The 14,191-nt window shown below is 45.0% G+C and overlaps 1 protein-coding gene across 7 annotated transcripts in view; it reads right to left on the reverse strand.

Annotated features, from left to right (window-relative positions):
* The window catches only part of Plcl1 (phospholipase C like 1 (inactive)), a 271,071-nt gene that overhangs the window by 23,580 nt on the left and 233,300 nt on the right, over window positions 1-14,191 (reverse strand). For all 7 annotated transcript variants that reach the window (XM_033756393.1, XM_010631973.3, XM_010631978.3 and 4 more), the window contains exons 4-5: window positions 12,668-12,743; window positions 10,802-10,911 (exon numbers count right to left, since the gene is read on the reverse strand). In XM_033756393.1, the coding sequence (XP_033612284.1) occupies window positions 10,802-10,911; window positions 12,668-12,743 (186 nt within the window). The remainder of the gene's footprint in view (window positions 1-10,801; window positions 10,912-12,667; window positions 12,744-14,191) is intronic.

The raw sequence follows: 14,191 nt of genomic DNA on the forward strand, positions 1-14,191 counted from the left end.
GAAATTAGATAGATGGAGAGAGGCTTGTATCTGTAAAATCTAACAGGGTCTTAAACTAGAATGGAAACATTTGGTTATCAATGTTTTCGTTCTTCTGTGTCACTGTAGAAAATAATGAACAGAGTTAAGACATCCAGCTCACCTTAGCTAAACTCCAACCTGAGAATCAATGTGTGAAGAACAGATTTTCTGTAAAGACCATTTTCCTGCGTAAAAGGAAGACTTTCAACACCCTCACAAGCACAGCCAAGTCCTGGGGCTAGCATGCTACTGATATTCATTAGGATCCTGCCACTCTTGAATTATTCAAAATCATTATAAAATGCAGTTTTCATCTGGAAAAAAAAAAAAGTGTACCTCCCAGAGACTCTAAGTCTATTCTCCCGGAGCAGAAGTGAAGTGCTATGTGCTCCCATAACTCTTTCATCTCCATGAGACTCCTGGGCAGCCCAGCTGGGCCGCAGCTGCCAGGCAGAAGTCTACTCACCTGGAAGTCAGCCTGCCCAGGGCTGAGGAGCCTTCGAGGGCCACAGGGCTGCCCTGTGCTGCTGGATACGGTGCTCTAAACTTGAGATTTGTTACTATGAAAGGTGCTTTCACTACAATTTTTACAGAAAGAATTCATCCCTTTTCTAACACTAATGTAAACCTCCCTGCTCCACATGTTCGGCTTTAAGCTACAGAAATCTCTGCAAAACCAACCTTATAATCTCCTCCTCCACCAATATAAGCTGTCAGATGAATGGTATGGATTCACAGGGACATAAGCCTTTGCCACAGATTACTTTTCAGGAGCTAGGTGATTAAATCCACTTGCAATTAACAATATGACTCAGGAGCAGAGTTGCTATAATAACGAATTAGCCAGGAGGCTAATGAGGGGTAATTAAATGAGCCAGGCAGAAGCCCTAGGACTCCGCAGTCCAGTAAGAAGTTCCAGCGTATCCTGATTTGATTTGCTTTGTTTTCACCACTATTCTCAGCCTGTTATGGCAACCACAGTCACATATAAGATCCAAGGCAGGGCTCTGGCATCCAGGACACTGTGTTTATCCTCGGCTCTCCTGTGTGTCCTCCAGGAAAGCTGACCTCGTGATGAGCTAGATCCGGTCCTTCTCGAGGTGCCACGCAACCTCTCTTTAAGGTGCTCAGCAGTGATGCGGCTAACATGTGCCACGTGATCAGGCAGTGAGCATCTCTGTGGGCCTGTGGCTCCTGGAGACCAGCGCTGAGTCAGCGCAGAGCGAGCACCCACAGAACTGTTTCCCACTGGCACCAGCAGTCATCACACCCGGGTACACCCCCAGGGCCAACATGCTGCCTCTATGTGCCACTGACCGTGGGGAACTTGCAGCCATATTGGTTGTACAGGTAAATGTGGTTTCACTCAAAATAAAACTTCTTAAAATTGTTATTTGCTAATTTATGGATTAGCCTCTCCTTGGGCTTTGCCCCACCCCATCCCTATTTACAAGTATTGAAGTGGAAATAAATCGATTTCTTGAGGTGACAGAAAGGTTTTTGGTCCACACACAGCCAACAACAAGGCCTGGCTGGAGCCGTGTCTAGAAGCACCGTCTTCAGCTAGCCCGTAGCTTAGAAAGTCCAAGGATGCTGCCCTGTCTTCCAAATGTCCACTCTTGGCTTGCGAGGCCTCCTGTCTACCTTGATATATAAAGAGAAGGGGCCTGGCACAGAGTCACCCTTTCCTGGCAGTGACCCATCCATTCTCTGTCCCGAGGCCCACCTCCCTCCTGGTGACCGGTGACACCACTGTCAGGCAGGGCTGGGGTCGCGGGGGAGCCCGGACTTGCCCCGCAGGGTGAGACTAAACCAACTGCCGGAGTTCTGGCCCTCAGGGTTGGCTCACTGCTGCTCTGCTCCTCCTATCTGCATTTGCCACCAAACATCACCCACAAGACAGACAGCACAACTTCACACCAAAATTCCAACAATATTTTTTAAACATTTGAAAAGAGCAAGAAAAAATTAAAATTGATTTTAAACGTGAAAATTTAAAAATATCTGTAGCCTAGAGAAGCTACAGGCTAGATCAATATGCAATATTCCTTTTACTAGCTGCTTGGCACCATTAAGCTAACAACAAAGAAACTCTGCAGGTCAGCAGTGAATTTTGAGCAAATGGATAGACACCTAGCTGGCGAGACAGGTGAAAAGACAAGCAGGTGTGTCCTGAAGTAATAACTACTCATATGGTCTGTTCAGTATGATTTTTCTTTTCATTGCAGAGCACTTAGCCTGTGGAGTTTAACAAACTATGATCTGTGTTTCCAGGATAAAAGAACTTTTATGAGTTGCAAAATGAATTTGATTATTAGAACTTCTGCAAGACTCTTGAGTATTCTCAATGAAGAGCAGCCTTGCAGAATGAAAGCAGAAAAGATCATTTTGTCTGCAAAAATTTCTAGCAGGATTGCAAATGTAGAGCTTCCCATTTGGAAAGGAAAATCTGGAAAAAGTGCAGCTTCAGGAGGATCAAATGGAAGGCTATGCTCGAGGAATAGACTGCGTGTAATGCGGGTGTAGGGGCGGCTTCCAAATAACCAAAGGTGGCGAGAGCCAAATGTAAAAGAGAGGATGTATGAGTATAGAGACTACACTGTTGGTAAGTTTAGTGACAAAGGGACCACAGTATTTGAGCAAGCAAAGGTAGATGAACTACTGAAAATAATGTATTTTGTATACTCATAAATGTAGGTAGCTATAAGGATTCTAGGAATCATGGAGTCCAATCTCATAGTTAAGAAACCCTAGAGAAGAAAAGACAATTTTGAAAGGTGACACAGAGGCTTACAGTTATGTTTATAATTCTAGTCATACTTTAAACACATCGCTAATTCCAGATTTCTAGAGTTACATCGGTACCTCAGTTCACAAATGCAATTCTCTCAAAAATCACAAAGGGAAATGGATCAGAACTGAATCAGATTTCCCCATAAGGTCAACACTGAATCTAACCACTGAATCTGGTTTGGTTCTTATCCAACTCAGTTTGTGACCAAAATGGTAGAATCAAGATCATAAACCAGGATACCACTGCATAGCCCAGTGCAATACAATCAACTTCCCGTATGTCTCAACTCTCAGGTCACACTAAGATAAGACAGAAGGGTATCTATGGCCCAAGAATACACTCTGTAGGCATCACTGGAAGCAGTTTCCAATGTCAGGAATGCTCGAACATATCCCCAGTCAGCTGAGCTCCTACAGCAGAATCCTGGGCCGCCTTCCTTGAGTAACAAACAGGAACTGATTAAAGTAAGAGGCAAAGTTAAACCCAAGACTCCCTGAAGAGGCCACGAGAAGAAAGGAGCTCCTCAGGGACAAGGCTGTCACTGGCCTTGCCAGGTGAGCATTCAAAGGGTGAAGCAAAACCTTGAACTCCCCTCAGTGTGCTGAGCCACTGAATCCTGACCACACAGGAGGATGCAGGTGTAGATCCTGTCCACTGACCCTTGCTCCTGCCCCAAGGAGGCCACGCCCCTGCCCCAGGAAGTTGGACTCCAATCTCTGCCAGAGAGGAGAGTCCAGCAGCAGCTGGTGAAGCAGACTCATCTTCCCCACCTGGACCACAGAGGATGTGTCAAGATGGAGTCCCCATGAGCCCGGTCCCAGAGGCCCCGTCCTGAGCGGGGATGAACACGAAACACAAGCAAGATATAAACTTGGGTTTAAGCTACTGGGAAGCTTCGGATTGTTGCTCCCTCGGCACAAGCTCATGTATCCAAGCTGATTCAGAAACACAGAGACATAGGACTTTTTCCCAAAGCCACACAACTAGACAGAGTCTGGCTATTTGCTTTGTTTCTCAATCACTGTTACTAGTACCAGTAGTAAGAACAGCTTGTTAGCCGGGCGTAGAACTGCATGACTGCAATCCCACAATTCAGGGAGGCTGAAGCAGGAGGATCACACATTCAAGCCCAGTCTGGGCAATTTAGGAACTTAGCAAGACCCTGTCTCAAAATTTTAAAAATAAATAAATAAAAGGAGGCTGGAGATGTAAATCAGTAAGGCACTGGGTTCAATCTCCAATATTAAAAAATCATTAATGCACTGTCATTATCTGGGCTCTTTCTAGGCAATCATAAACAGCTGTCCTTTTCTGAACGTCGGAGCTCAGGAGGAGCTTAGCCTTACCCCTTCTACAGCAGCACCAGCAGCTGCCAGACGCCCATAGCAGAAGGTCTCCAGGAATGAGGACATGGGCGCTGGACCTGTGCCTCCTTCATGCACCCCCAGGAGCCCCAGACCTGGTCACCACAGCCACCTGCGGGGCCCTGGGGACTCGGCATCTCCCAGGATGGCTTAGGTATCTGTGGCCACCTCAGGCACGAGCCTCCCGCCCAGACCTGCTTGCTCCTCACACCCTCCCCTCTTCTTCTCCAGTCTCTCAGCCATGGGCACAGACCCCCAGCACGTCTTCCGGGTCTGTGACAAAGTGTCTGACCACAGTGACAGCCTCCAGATTCCCAGAGCTCCAAGGGCCTGAAACTGGGGCGGGTGGGGGAGTCTTCCTGGCTAGGGACCCAGGAAGCCAGGGCAGGAAGTAAGACAGGCCAGCCCTGCTCTTCCCAGGGGACATGAAAATCCTCCTCAGATAAACGTCGGAGGAAAACAGATTTCACAGTGACAAAAAGCCAAAAAGTTGGTGGGAAAGATTAGTCACAACCTCTGAACATAAATCTGTAAAGGAGGCCCGGTCTTATGGCACACATTGGAATGCATCAGATTATAAACTGGAAATCCACCCAGGGAAAACAGTAAATACACACTTAATAGGAATGACCATTGACAAAACAATAGTTTTATTCATTTTTTTATTTACTCCATGTCATTCAGCTAGTAATCAATGAAATTCCTGATATAAAGGCAGCTACTCCTTAACTCTTTTCTTTCTCCCCAATTCTCTAGCAATTGTCTATTTCATAGATTTGTTTTGTTTTGTTTTGTTGAAGCAGGTATCATTATCCCAGGTTGGCCTGAAACTTGAAGTAATTCTCCTGCCTCAGCCTCCCAAGTGCAAGGATTACAGACATGTGCCACCACACCTGACTAGATTTTTCTTTATAATAAAATGTTTACTAATTGTGTTTCTTCATTATTTTTAGAGATTGCTACTTAATGTTTTTCTAGCCTGTTAAATTGATTTTTTTTTCAGAAATTGTTAAAAATGTAAGGATAATGGAATTTCATTCTGTCAAATAACTGACAAGCCAATTTAGAAAAATATATGTTGGGAAAATTCACTCAAATTGTACTCTCAGACTCTATCTAACTTCAGTTTCATGGATGAGGTAACCTTATGATAAAGTTCTTTCGGTACCTAAAAGAGAAGCCTTCTGGATGGAGGAAACGCTAGACCAGTTCTCCTTCACAGTAAACAATGTTTGTGAAATCAGTGACATACACACCATAAACTCATTGCTCTACCAAGAAGTTAGACCTCTCATGATGGAAACTTCCGCTAAGATGGTGGCCATGTAAGGAAAGTTGTACTACCTCTTCGCAGAACCCTTAAAGACAAGGAAAGTTCCCATCATGGGGTGTTAATATTATGTTAGCAACCAAACTGTTTTGGTTGCTATGCTGTGTCCACTCCAAAATTCATGTCCCCAAGACCACAACAGGAAGAGGCAGGGCCTTGAGGGGGTGAGTAGGCCATGAAGACTTCACCCTCAAGGATGGGATTTGCACCCTAAAAGGGACTAGAGGGCACCAGTGAACCTTCCACTCTGTTTGGTGCTTCCTGCCCTCCTGGCCCATTCCCTGCAGGGCTAAGTGAGTGAGGAGGCTTCGAACCACACCAAGCCTGCCAACGCCCTGACCTTGGGCTCCTCACCCCCTAGAATCACAAGAAATAAATTTGTTTATAAATTCCTTAACTTCAGGCGTTTTGTTATAGCAGCACAAACAGACAAAGGCACAAAACTCACTCCCAAAGGACATCACGGAGCAGAGATGGATGGGCGGGATTGTTAGGAGTGAGTGTGAAATGGGTGCAGTGATTTTGCTCCAGTGAGCACCTCAACAAGGGGCTGAGATGGTGGTCACCACTGTCATCCCAAAGACATGGTGGCTCCAGGAGGTTCATGTGTATGACAGTCAAATGCAAGGAGAGGAGAGCAGGCTGCTACAGTGGGTAAAGATGGACAAAACACGTGTAGAGCGATGCAGAACAAGCCCCTGCAATGGGTTCATGGGGGCCTGGAGTATGAATTAACAAAAACACAAGTACAGGAGCTTTCAGGGATCTCGATTTCAGCTTCCATGCTAGATTCTAAGACCTGACCGCTGGGGAAAACCACAGTTTATTCATTTTACTGTAGAGCTCTTTATCTCTCTGCAAATTGTTCTCTGAGTTTCCTATCACTTATTAATATTGGATTATCATAGTTCTGAGCTGCAGGAGATATAAACTAAAGAATTTGTTTCTTAGTCTCAGCTCAGTTGGCTCTAAAGCCAATGCCCCTCCCACCATTCCACAGGGCTAATCCACAGTGGCTCTGAGAGCATATTTCTCATTTTTTCTCACTCTTCCCTTACGGATTGGAAATTACACCAGAATTAAACACCTTTAGAAACATGAACGCACACATTAGATGAGTATTGGTCAAGTCCTGCTCCCTCCCCTTGGACCAGTGATAGTGAACCAAAGGAATATGTGCCACAGCAGGCACACAGAGCCTCTCTGTCGGCACACAGGCCAAGTCGCCCTAGCAGCCAAGCACCAGATAACAGCTGCTTATTCTAAAACCTCCGTAGGAATTGCAGCATTGGCAGCCTGTAATAAATAAGTGGGTCTGGAGTTGCAGTTTGGGAGCCTGTCTCTACAAGGTTTGCCACCGCTACTCTAGACAATGGAGAATACTTGTCATAACTGTGTATGAGCAAACATTTTCAGCAGAAAACAAGTACATGGGTGAACCCTGCCATATTTATTAACTCGGTGATGGGCTTACAGGGGTGCTCATTTCTTACTTCACATTATAAGCAAAGCAGATTGACTAGTAGATTTTAAACTCAGACAGTGCATGAACTGAAAGACTTTGAGGAAGGAAGACTTTTGTCTAAAGTGACAGCAAGCTGGAGAACCCAGGAGCAAGCCCTGAGCACTGTGGAAGTGAGCTAGAGAACGGACAGAGCGTCTTCCTCAGCACGTGTCTTCTCTGAGTAGCCCACTGGAGAATTATTAGGAGAACCTCACTCAAAGCCAGGTTGTCTTTTTCTGAGCTAGTAACTCCAAAGCCAAGGAAGAATTTGTTCAGCTCTTGAGGAAAGGATGCCTGATTACCAGGTCCATCAAACCCATGGGAAGAGAAATTAAATCCTGGGAGTTTGGAAAAGTTTCTACCCTTGCTTAAGTTCCCACTGCACAAGCTGAAAGGCCAGCAGTCAGTGCATGATCTATGACAGCGGAAGGTCAGATGTGTTGAAAAAACTCTACCTTAAAAGATTTGCACAGCATTTCATCAGCCACATGTAGCAATTAGCTCCTGTCACCAAACCAAACAAACACAAAAACAGACTTCAGAAAATATTCACTGGGCCTAAGTCAAAATTAACAGAGAAACAAACAAGAACAGAAGGGATCTCAGCCCTCTAACAGGCATCCTCATCTGGAAAACAAACACATAAAAAGACATAGCAAGTAGATTATACAGTCTAGTTTTGAGCACGTAGATTATACTGTCTAATTTTGTACACTACAACTTGACTTCTCCTATGTCATTTAATTCCTCATAAAATCCAAGATTTAGATATTATAACTATGCACAGACATTTATGCTTAGGCTAAAATCTCACCAATATCTGTCAGTTTGCACACAGAACCTGCATCCATGCCTGTACTGGGCTTCCTCAACACACTAACTGAGTGTTAGACAAGATGGGGCAGCAAAGTGGTTGTCCATGAGCTTAAAATCATATACTGGCTGTGCGATTCCAAGAGACTTAAACATCCAATTACTCATCTGTGAGATGGTCAGTGCTATTCTTTATATCTAGATCTAGCCCTAATACCTCATGGGATCACAGGTAGGGCTTTTGGAAGGTGAATAGACTATGGCGGCTTAGCGCTGACTTGCTGCTAGGTAGGATCTGGTCAGAAGAGGCAGGTCACTGGAGGTGTGGCCTCCCCAATCCTCCCTTCATCCTGGGCTTCCTGAACACCATGCCATGAGCAGCTTTGCTCCTCCATGCCTCTGAACCATGCTGCCCTGCCTTGGAGCTACCAACTATGGGCTGAAGCCTCTGCAAACTGTGAGCCAAAAATAACCTCTCCTCTTTCAACTTGGATGTTGGGTATTGTGTCTCGATGACAAGAGAAGTAACTAAGGTCAGCAAGTACTGCTGTAAGGTCACACAGTTTACCAAAAAAGTGGGGCCACTGATGTGACTGTACCTTATCATGTGGTTTATAAACTTTTGGAACTGGTTTGCACTAGAAATTTGGAAAGATTTGGAGATGCCAGCTAGAGAAGTCTTAGAAAAGATTCTAAACAGAACCGGAAGGGGAAATCAGTTTAGAGCTCAGAAGACCAGAATGCCATAGGAATGCTGACAATAAAGACTAGGCCCAGGAGGTTTCATTTGGGAACAAGGACTCCATTGTCACTCAAGCCCTTTGGAACTCACTTTTTACCACCATTTTTCCTGAGTGCCAGATATGGAGGTATAGGGTACAATGTTTGCCTGGCCCTGATGGGTTTTGGTCTTGCTTTGATGTGATTCTTTTCTAAGCCCTTATTCCTCCCATTTGGAATGGGAATGTTTATCTTGTGCTATTATTCCTCGGGAGTGTGTATTTCTTTTTTTTACAGAGGTTCACAGCTAATAGTTTGCCTAAGAGTCTCAGGAGAGAGTTGAACTTTTGAAAAATGCTGGAACAGTTGAGACTCTAGGGAGAGGATTATTACATTCTCCATTACATGCATAATAGTTGTGTCATGTTAGGCAGAATTATGAACTTGTTATTGTCTTTATTTGGTGAATATGGTTTAAGCAGATGTGTTAGGGTGTGAAATTTATAAGGGATGGATTGTGGCTACAAATCCTGATATGCCAACTTCATTAAGAAATGCCTAGATTAGTACAGCAACATTCCCGTGTGTGTCCGAGTGGATCACGGGGGTATGGTCTTGGGTACTGTACAGTCCCTTTTCCCTTCCTCTCTGGCACTGTTCCCCTGATATGCTTCCAAGCCAACCTGAATTAAGTGTCTTTCCTCCACCATGTCTTTCTGCCATGGTATTTCTACCTTGGATCCAGCTGTCTATATACTGAATCTGCTGAAACAATGAGCTAAATTAAACCTTTCCTGCTCTGCATTGTGGGTATTGTGTCTCAGCCACAGGAAACCTGACTAATATAAGGAGGTAGGGCAGTGTAGTGCTTGTAACTATGGGCATGAGTTTAAAATCTCAGCTCTGCTATATACTGCCTGTGTGATTCTAGGCAACAAACTAAAACTTTCCCTAGCTTCAAATTCCTCAACTATAAGACCATGAGAGTCCTATCAAAATCAGTAAGAATTACTGCAAAATCATACAGTTGTTGCAAGGAAGGTAGGAAAATGTACACAAGTGCCCAAGCCTTCAGTGTGGGTCACACAGACTGTTGAATTGCTGAGGGGCATTATGAGTAGAGGCCCAGGGAACCTGACTGACACTTGAAGCCCTAGCATCATTCTCAATGATTGGTACAGTAACAAACTCAAATAAATATCTGCTGAACAGAAAATGGTATATCAGGCTCAGGCTGCCACATGACACTCTAGAGCTGTAATAAACTCCTCAATCAATGGACACCCTTAGCTCATCTCTGTCCCTTAAGCCAATGGTGTCTATCTTCCCCACATCCTCAGACTGCTGACTTCATGAGGTCAGGGTCCATACCTCTTCACTTCTCTATGAACCTTCAAATGCCTACACAGATGACAAACATTTGTGGACTGAATCTTCAAGAGATGTATGCACCATCACCTCACGTAGACATGTTCAACATTACTGCCCAGCAAGTTAAAGACAGGCTCTGAAGCCAAACTGCCTGGGTCCAACCGCAGCCGAGTGACCTGAGGTGACATCTGAAAGCCTTCAAGGCCTCAGTTTTCTCATCTGTACAGTGAACATTTTAACAATGTGGGCAGTTGTATTCAATTACTAATTCACATAAACCTCACAAAACAGCATCCGACACATAGGTATTTTCCAGATGTCAACCTATTAGTTTTGTGGCTATTTCTCTCCCATCACAGAATCCAAAATACATTATTCCAACTACCTAAGTCATTTTTCCTTTCATGTAAGAAGACATACAAGGTAGCATTCTTTACACCAAAGTCCTACAATTAATTTGCAACAGAGAACAAATCACAATCTCCCAAAGATATCTGCAAAAAGAAACGTATTTATGAAGGGACTATTTTTAAAGCAAACAATCTTAAATGGCTCTGAATATTCCATAGTGTAAAACTCTTGTCAGTCACTTACACTGGAACCTTACTGGCAGCATTGGGCACTGTTCTTTCCACAGAAAGAAACACTCATAAACACTTGAAGAATACACACGTGCGTGCACACACTCACCAAGTGAGGAACTGGGTCTCACACACATGGCATCCTCTGCTTTCTGCCCCTGAGGCTAAAAGTGGGTCCCTCCCAGAGTGCATGTCCCCCTCTCTCAGAGCGTGAACATGGTGAGTGGGCCACATGCAGTGTAATGCCCTGATACGTGTTTAACCACACAGCACCTCCCTCCCTCCATGATGGGGCTGCATTACCTTCAACACAGTGATGTTCCAAGCAAAGCTCTCAGCCGCCTTGTTGAGTTTCCTTCCTTTCAAGCCTTCCTTTGCTGCTAGGTTATGAAGCTCTTCATGGAACCCCATCCCTTTAAAAAGAGACAAAGAAATCTTGGCACAAATTTCAGAAAATAGGCACTTATTGTAAATATAATTTCACATCTGTGTCCTCTGACAATGTCCATACCCTGAATTGAATTTTTCTTTCCATTTTATTCATCCCATCAAAGGGCTGTCCATGGGGAAACCAGCAATACTCTGTGAGGCAAAATCACATCCTGACAGGCAGGAGTCATCTACAAGGACTGATTGCAGCAGCTCCCTCCCCATCCGTCCTGGGTGTCACGTGAAGGGTGGGTGCAGATGGTGCCAGTAGGGGAGGTGCCCAGCTTCACTTCTCCATGATCCAGCCCTACAGCTTCAACAGCTGCCCTGAAGCCCTCATGGATAATCATCAGCGATCAGTAAATGCTGACTAACAATAACAAGACTTTCGAAAATGAATCCCAAGAAACACCCAAGTGCTCAGCTTTGGGAACAGCTCTCCACCACTGATGGGCCCTGAAAGCCATGTGATAGCAGCAACATCAGTCCATGAAGATGTCACTGGCCTTCAAGGACAGAACTGCATTCTCCTTCTGACAGTGAGCTGCTTCCAAGGACAGCTAGGCTGATATGGAATGAATCCTCCCCAAGAGCTTCTGCTCCCAGTGGCTTGGCCAGCAAGGCCTAATCACTTTTCCACAGCAGAGCTTTTTGACACTCAAGAAAAGGGTACTGGACAGACCCCTCATGTCCTACCTGCTCCAGGATCAGCATTAGACATGACTCAGCCTACTAGCGACACCAAGAAGGTGCCTGGGCAGGGCCGCCGCACACCGACTGTTCAGCATCCAGCACTGGGGACATGACCCAGAGTGCAAGCAGGACTCTGCAATCCCCGTGCTTGAGTAACTCTACCTCTGTTCACAATCCAGGAGCCATATTCACTGACAGCACAGAGAGAAGTACATGGACTACAACACAGAGCCCAGGCGTGAGCCACTATTGATGTGCTCCTGAGATGCCTCGCTGGCATGTGGTGGTGACAGAGGGTCATCTTGTGGGACTGGGCACACTTAGGGCTCTCTCAGAGCGGTGCCTGGCATGGCACTACCAACAGGTGTCATTAGTTTGTAACTCCTCTCAGTGGAAACATCTCAGCCTGGTTGGTGACGGCCACTATTGCAAAGTCTAGGTTCAAAGTCAGCCTCACCCAATGGTGACAGGGGCTGTCGGGTCACTGACTTTGTTTCTCAGGAGCTCAGCTACTTCCTCTGCAGCTGGACCCATTGCAGAGAGAGGACCACTGAGAGCTACTATGAGGAGTAGGTGAGGTGGGCCCATGTCATGTTTATGAGGCAGCTGTCATCACTTCCATCTTCCCATGGAGGGGAGCAATAAGAAGCAGAGCTGTGTAACTGCAGACGGGTGGCCCTTCCCATCCTGGATCTAAAATGAAGACTACGAAATGGGGCTAGAACATGGACAATTAATCGGGTCATGACTCAAATTGCAAAGATGAAGTGGGTTTAAGGGTGCCTATGTAAAACCATATGTTCCATGACAGTAGGGAAGCAGATTCGGGAGCCCTCGACTCCAAGGACAACTTCAGATGCTGCCCTCCCCTCTGTGTACACAAATCTAATCCACCTTTACCTTCCAGATGTCTTCTGTACGAAACAAAGACTTCTGCAGCCTAAAGTACAGTTAAACATCATCATGTTTTAAGAGAAAAAAACAAGAACTTTTTAAAAATCTGCAAAGAATTGCCCTATGTTTTTTAAACAGAATAAAAAAAATTACCTGCTTTCTGACACTGGACAATCTTTTCCTGAACTGCATCCGCCATTTCTATGAGAAATCGGCTCTCTTGAATCATCTGCCACAAAATAAACATCAAAAAAGTGGTTGTCAGAACCTCAGAGTGGATGCTTGGGAAGGTGACACTGAGGGAGACCATGGAAGCACACAGGTATGGGGAGGCATGGCTCAGTCTGGAGAGATGGGAGAAAAGAGGACTCTGTTCCAGCCCTGATCTGTCCTAACAGTGACCAGTCACCTCTCTCACCACAGCTCCAGCTGGATAACACACCAGGCACATAACACGCACCAGATAAATAATCACTGAATACATGGGTATGCACACTTAAGTCCCAGGTCACATTCATGAGCACCTCTAGTCTCCTGCCTGCCCTCAAAGGCTATTACAGCACCAAGGCCCAAGGTGGATGCTGCTGAAACAACAGAAATGAGAAGCTCAATAGAAGTCACCCAATGAGAAGCTACGGGGCTACTGAATAGCTAGAAAAGTTGGCTGCTTGAATCTGGTGGCCAAGACAGGGAGTCCTGTTCCTCTTTTGGCAGGGCTTGACTGGCAGGAAATAGGAGTGGGTCAGATTCAAGAGTGGGGCTCAAATGAGCTTCAGACAGTAACAGAAATGGTTGTGCTCACACTCTGCATTTGGGTAGAAGGCAAAATGTCCAAGAGGAAAAAGAAGACAACAGCTACTGGACAAAAGAAGAACCTGTGTGGGAAGATGGGGTGACGGGGAGTGTAAAAATGATAACAGATAAAGAAGCTGTGATTGGGAAAAGGTTAGGGTTCTTTGGGAAATGCAAGTGATTGAAGAAAGGTAATCAACTGGTCTCCGTCCCTGAGTTTCCAGCCACTCAGAAAAAAGCCTTGGACTGCTTCATCTGGACAGCCCATGGTGATGATCTCTCAGAGATCTGAGGCAGAATCCAGAGGGGACATCAAAGTTCTCACATAAGGCGTTTATCACTCTTGTGTACAGATGCAGATGAGTACACTGTCATCTTGTATAATCACTTTCAAACACAACAAGGATGATGTTTACAAACGTTTAATAGAAAAATACACTGAATCGCAAAGTTTTAGTGCCTTAATAACTCCACAGGGGTAAATCATGTTATTTGTTCATTTAACAAATGTCTATCAAGTAGCCATTGTAGGTTCAAGGGGTAAATGCAAAAGTGCATTGAGTGAAAACAGACACATCTGTGCCTCTATGGAGCTCGGGGTCCAATACAGAAGGAAGTCTACTTGAATGAATAAATGGAATTTATGATATCAACTCAACCAAAGTGCAATTACTCATAGTCTCTGCCTGCAGTGACAGTTACACTGACGATCAAAACCATGCAACTGCACACCCATGAACATCTACACTGAGAGACTCTTCTGAAGTGCATTAACTCTTTGAATTTCCAAGAGGAAGTGAAAGCTTGTGAACAAAACTTTATCAAATGGCCAGTAGCCTGAGCCAGAGCAACTTCCAGGTTAAAAAAAAAAAAAAAAAAACAAAA

This window comes from Fukomys damarensis, unplaced genomic scaffold (assembly GCF_012274545.1).
Source record: "Fukomys damarensis isolate Sample0158 unplaced genomic scaffold, DMR_v1.0_HiC HiC_scaffold_26, whole genome shotgun sequence".
Taxonomy (NCBI): Eukaryota; Metazoa; Chordata; class Mammalia; order Rodentia; family Bathyergidae; genus Fukomys; species Fukomys damarensis.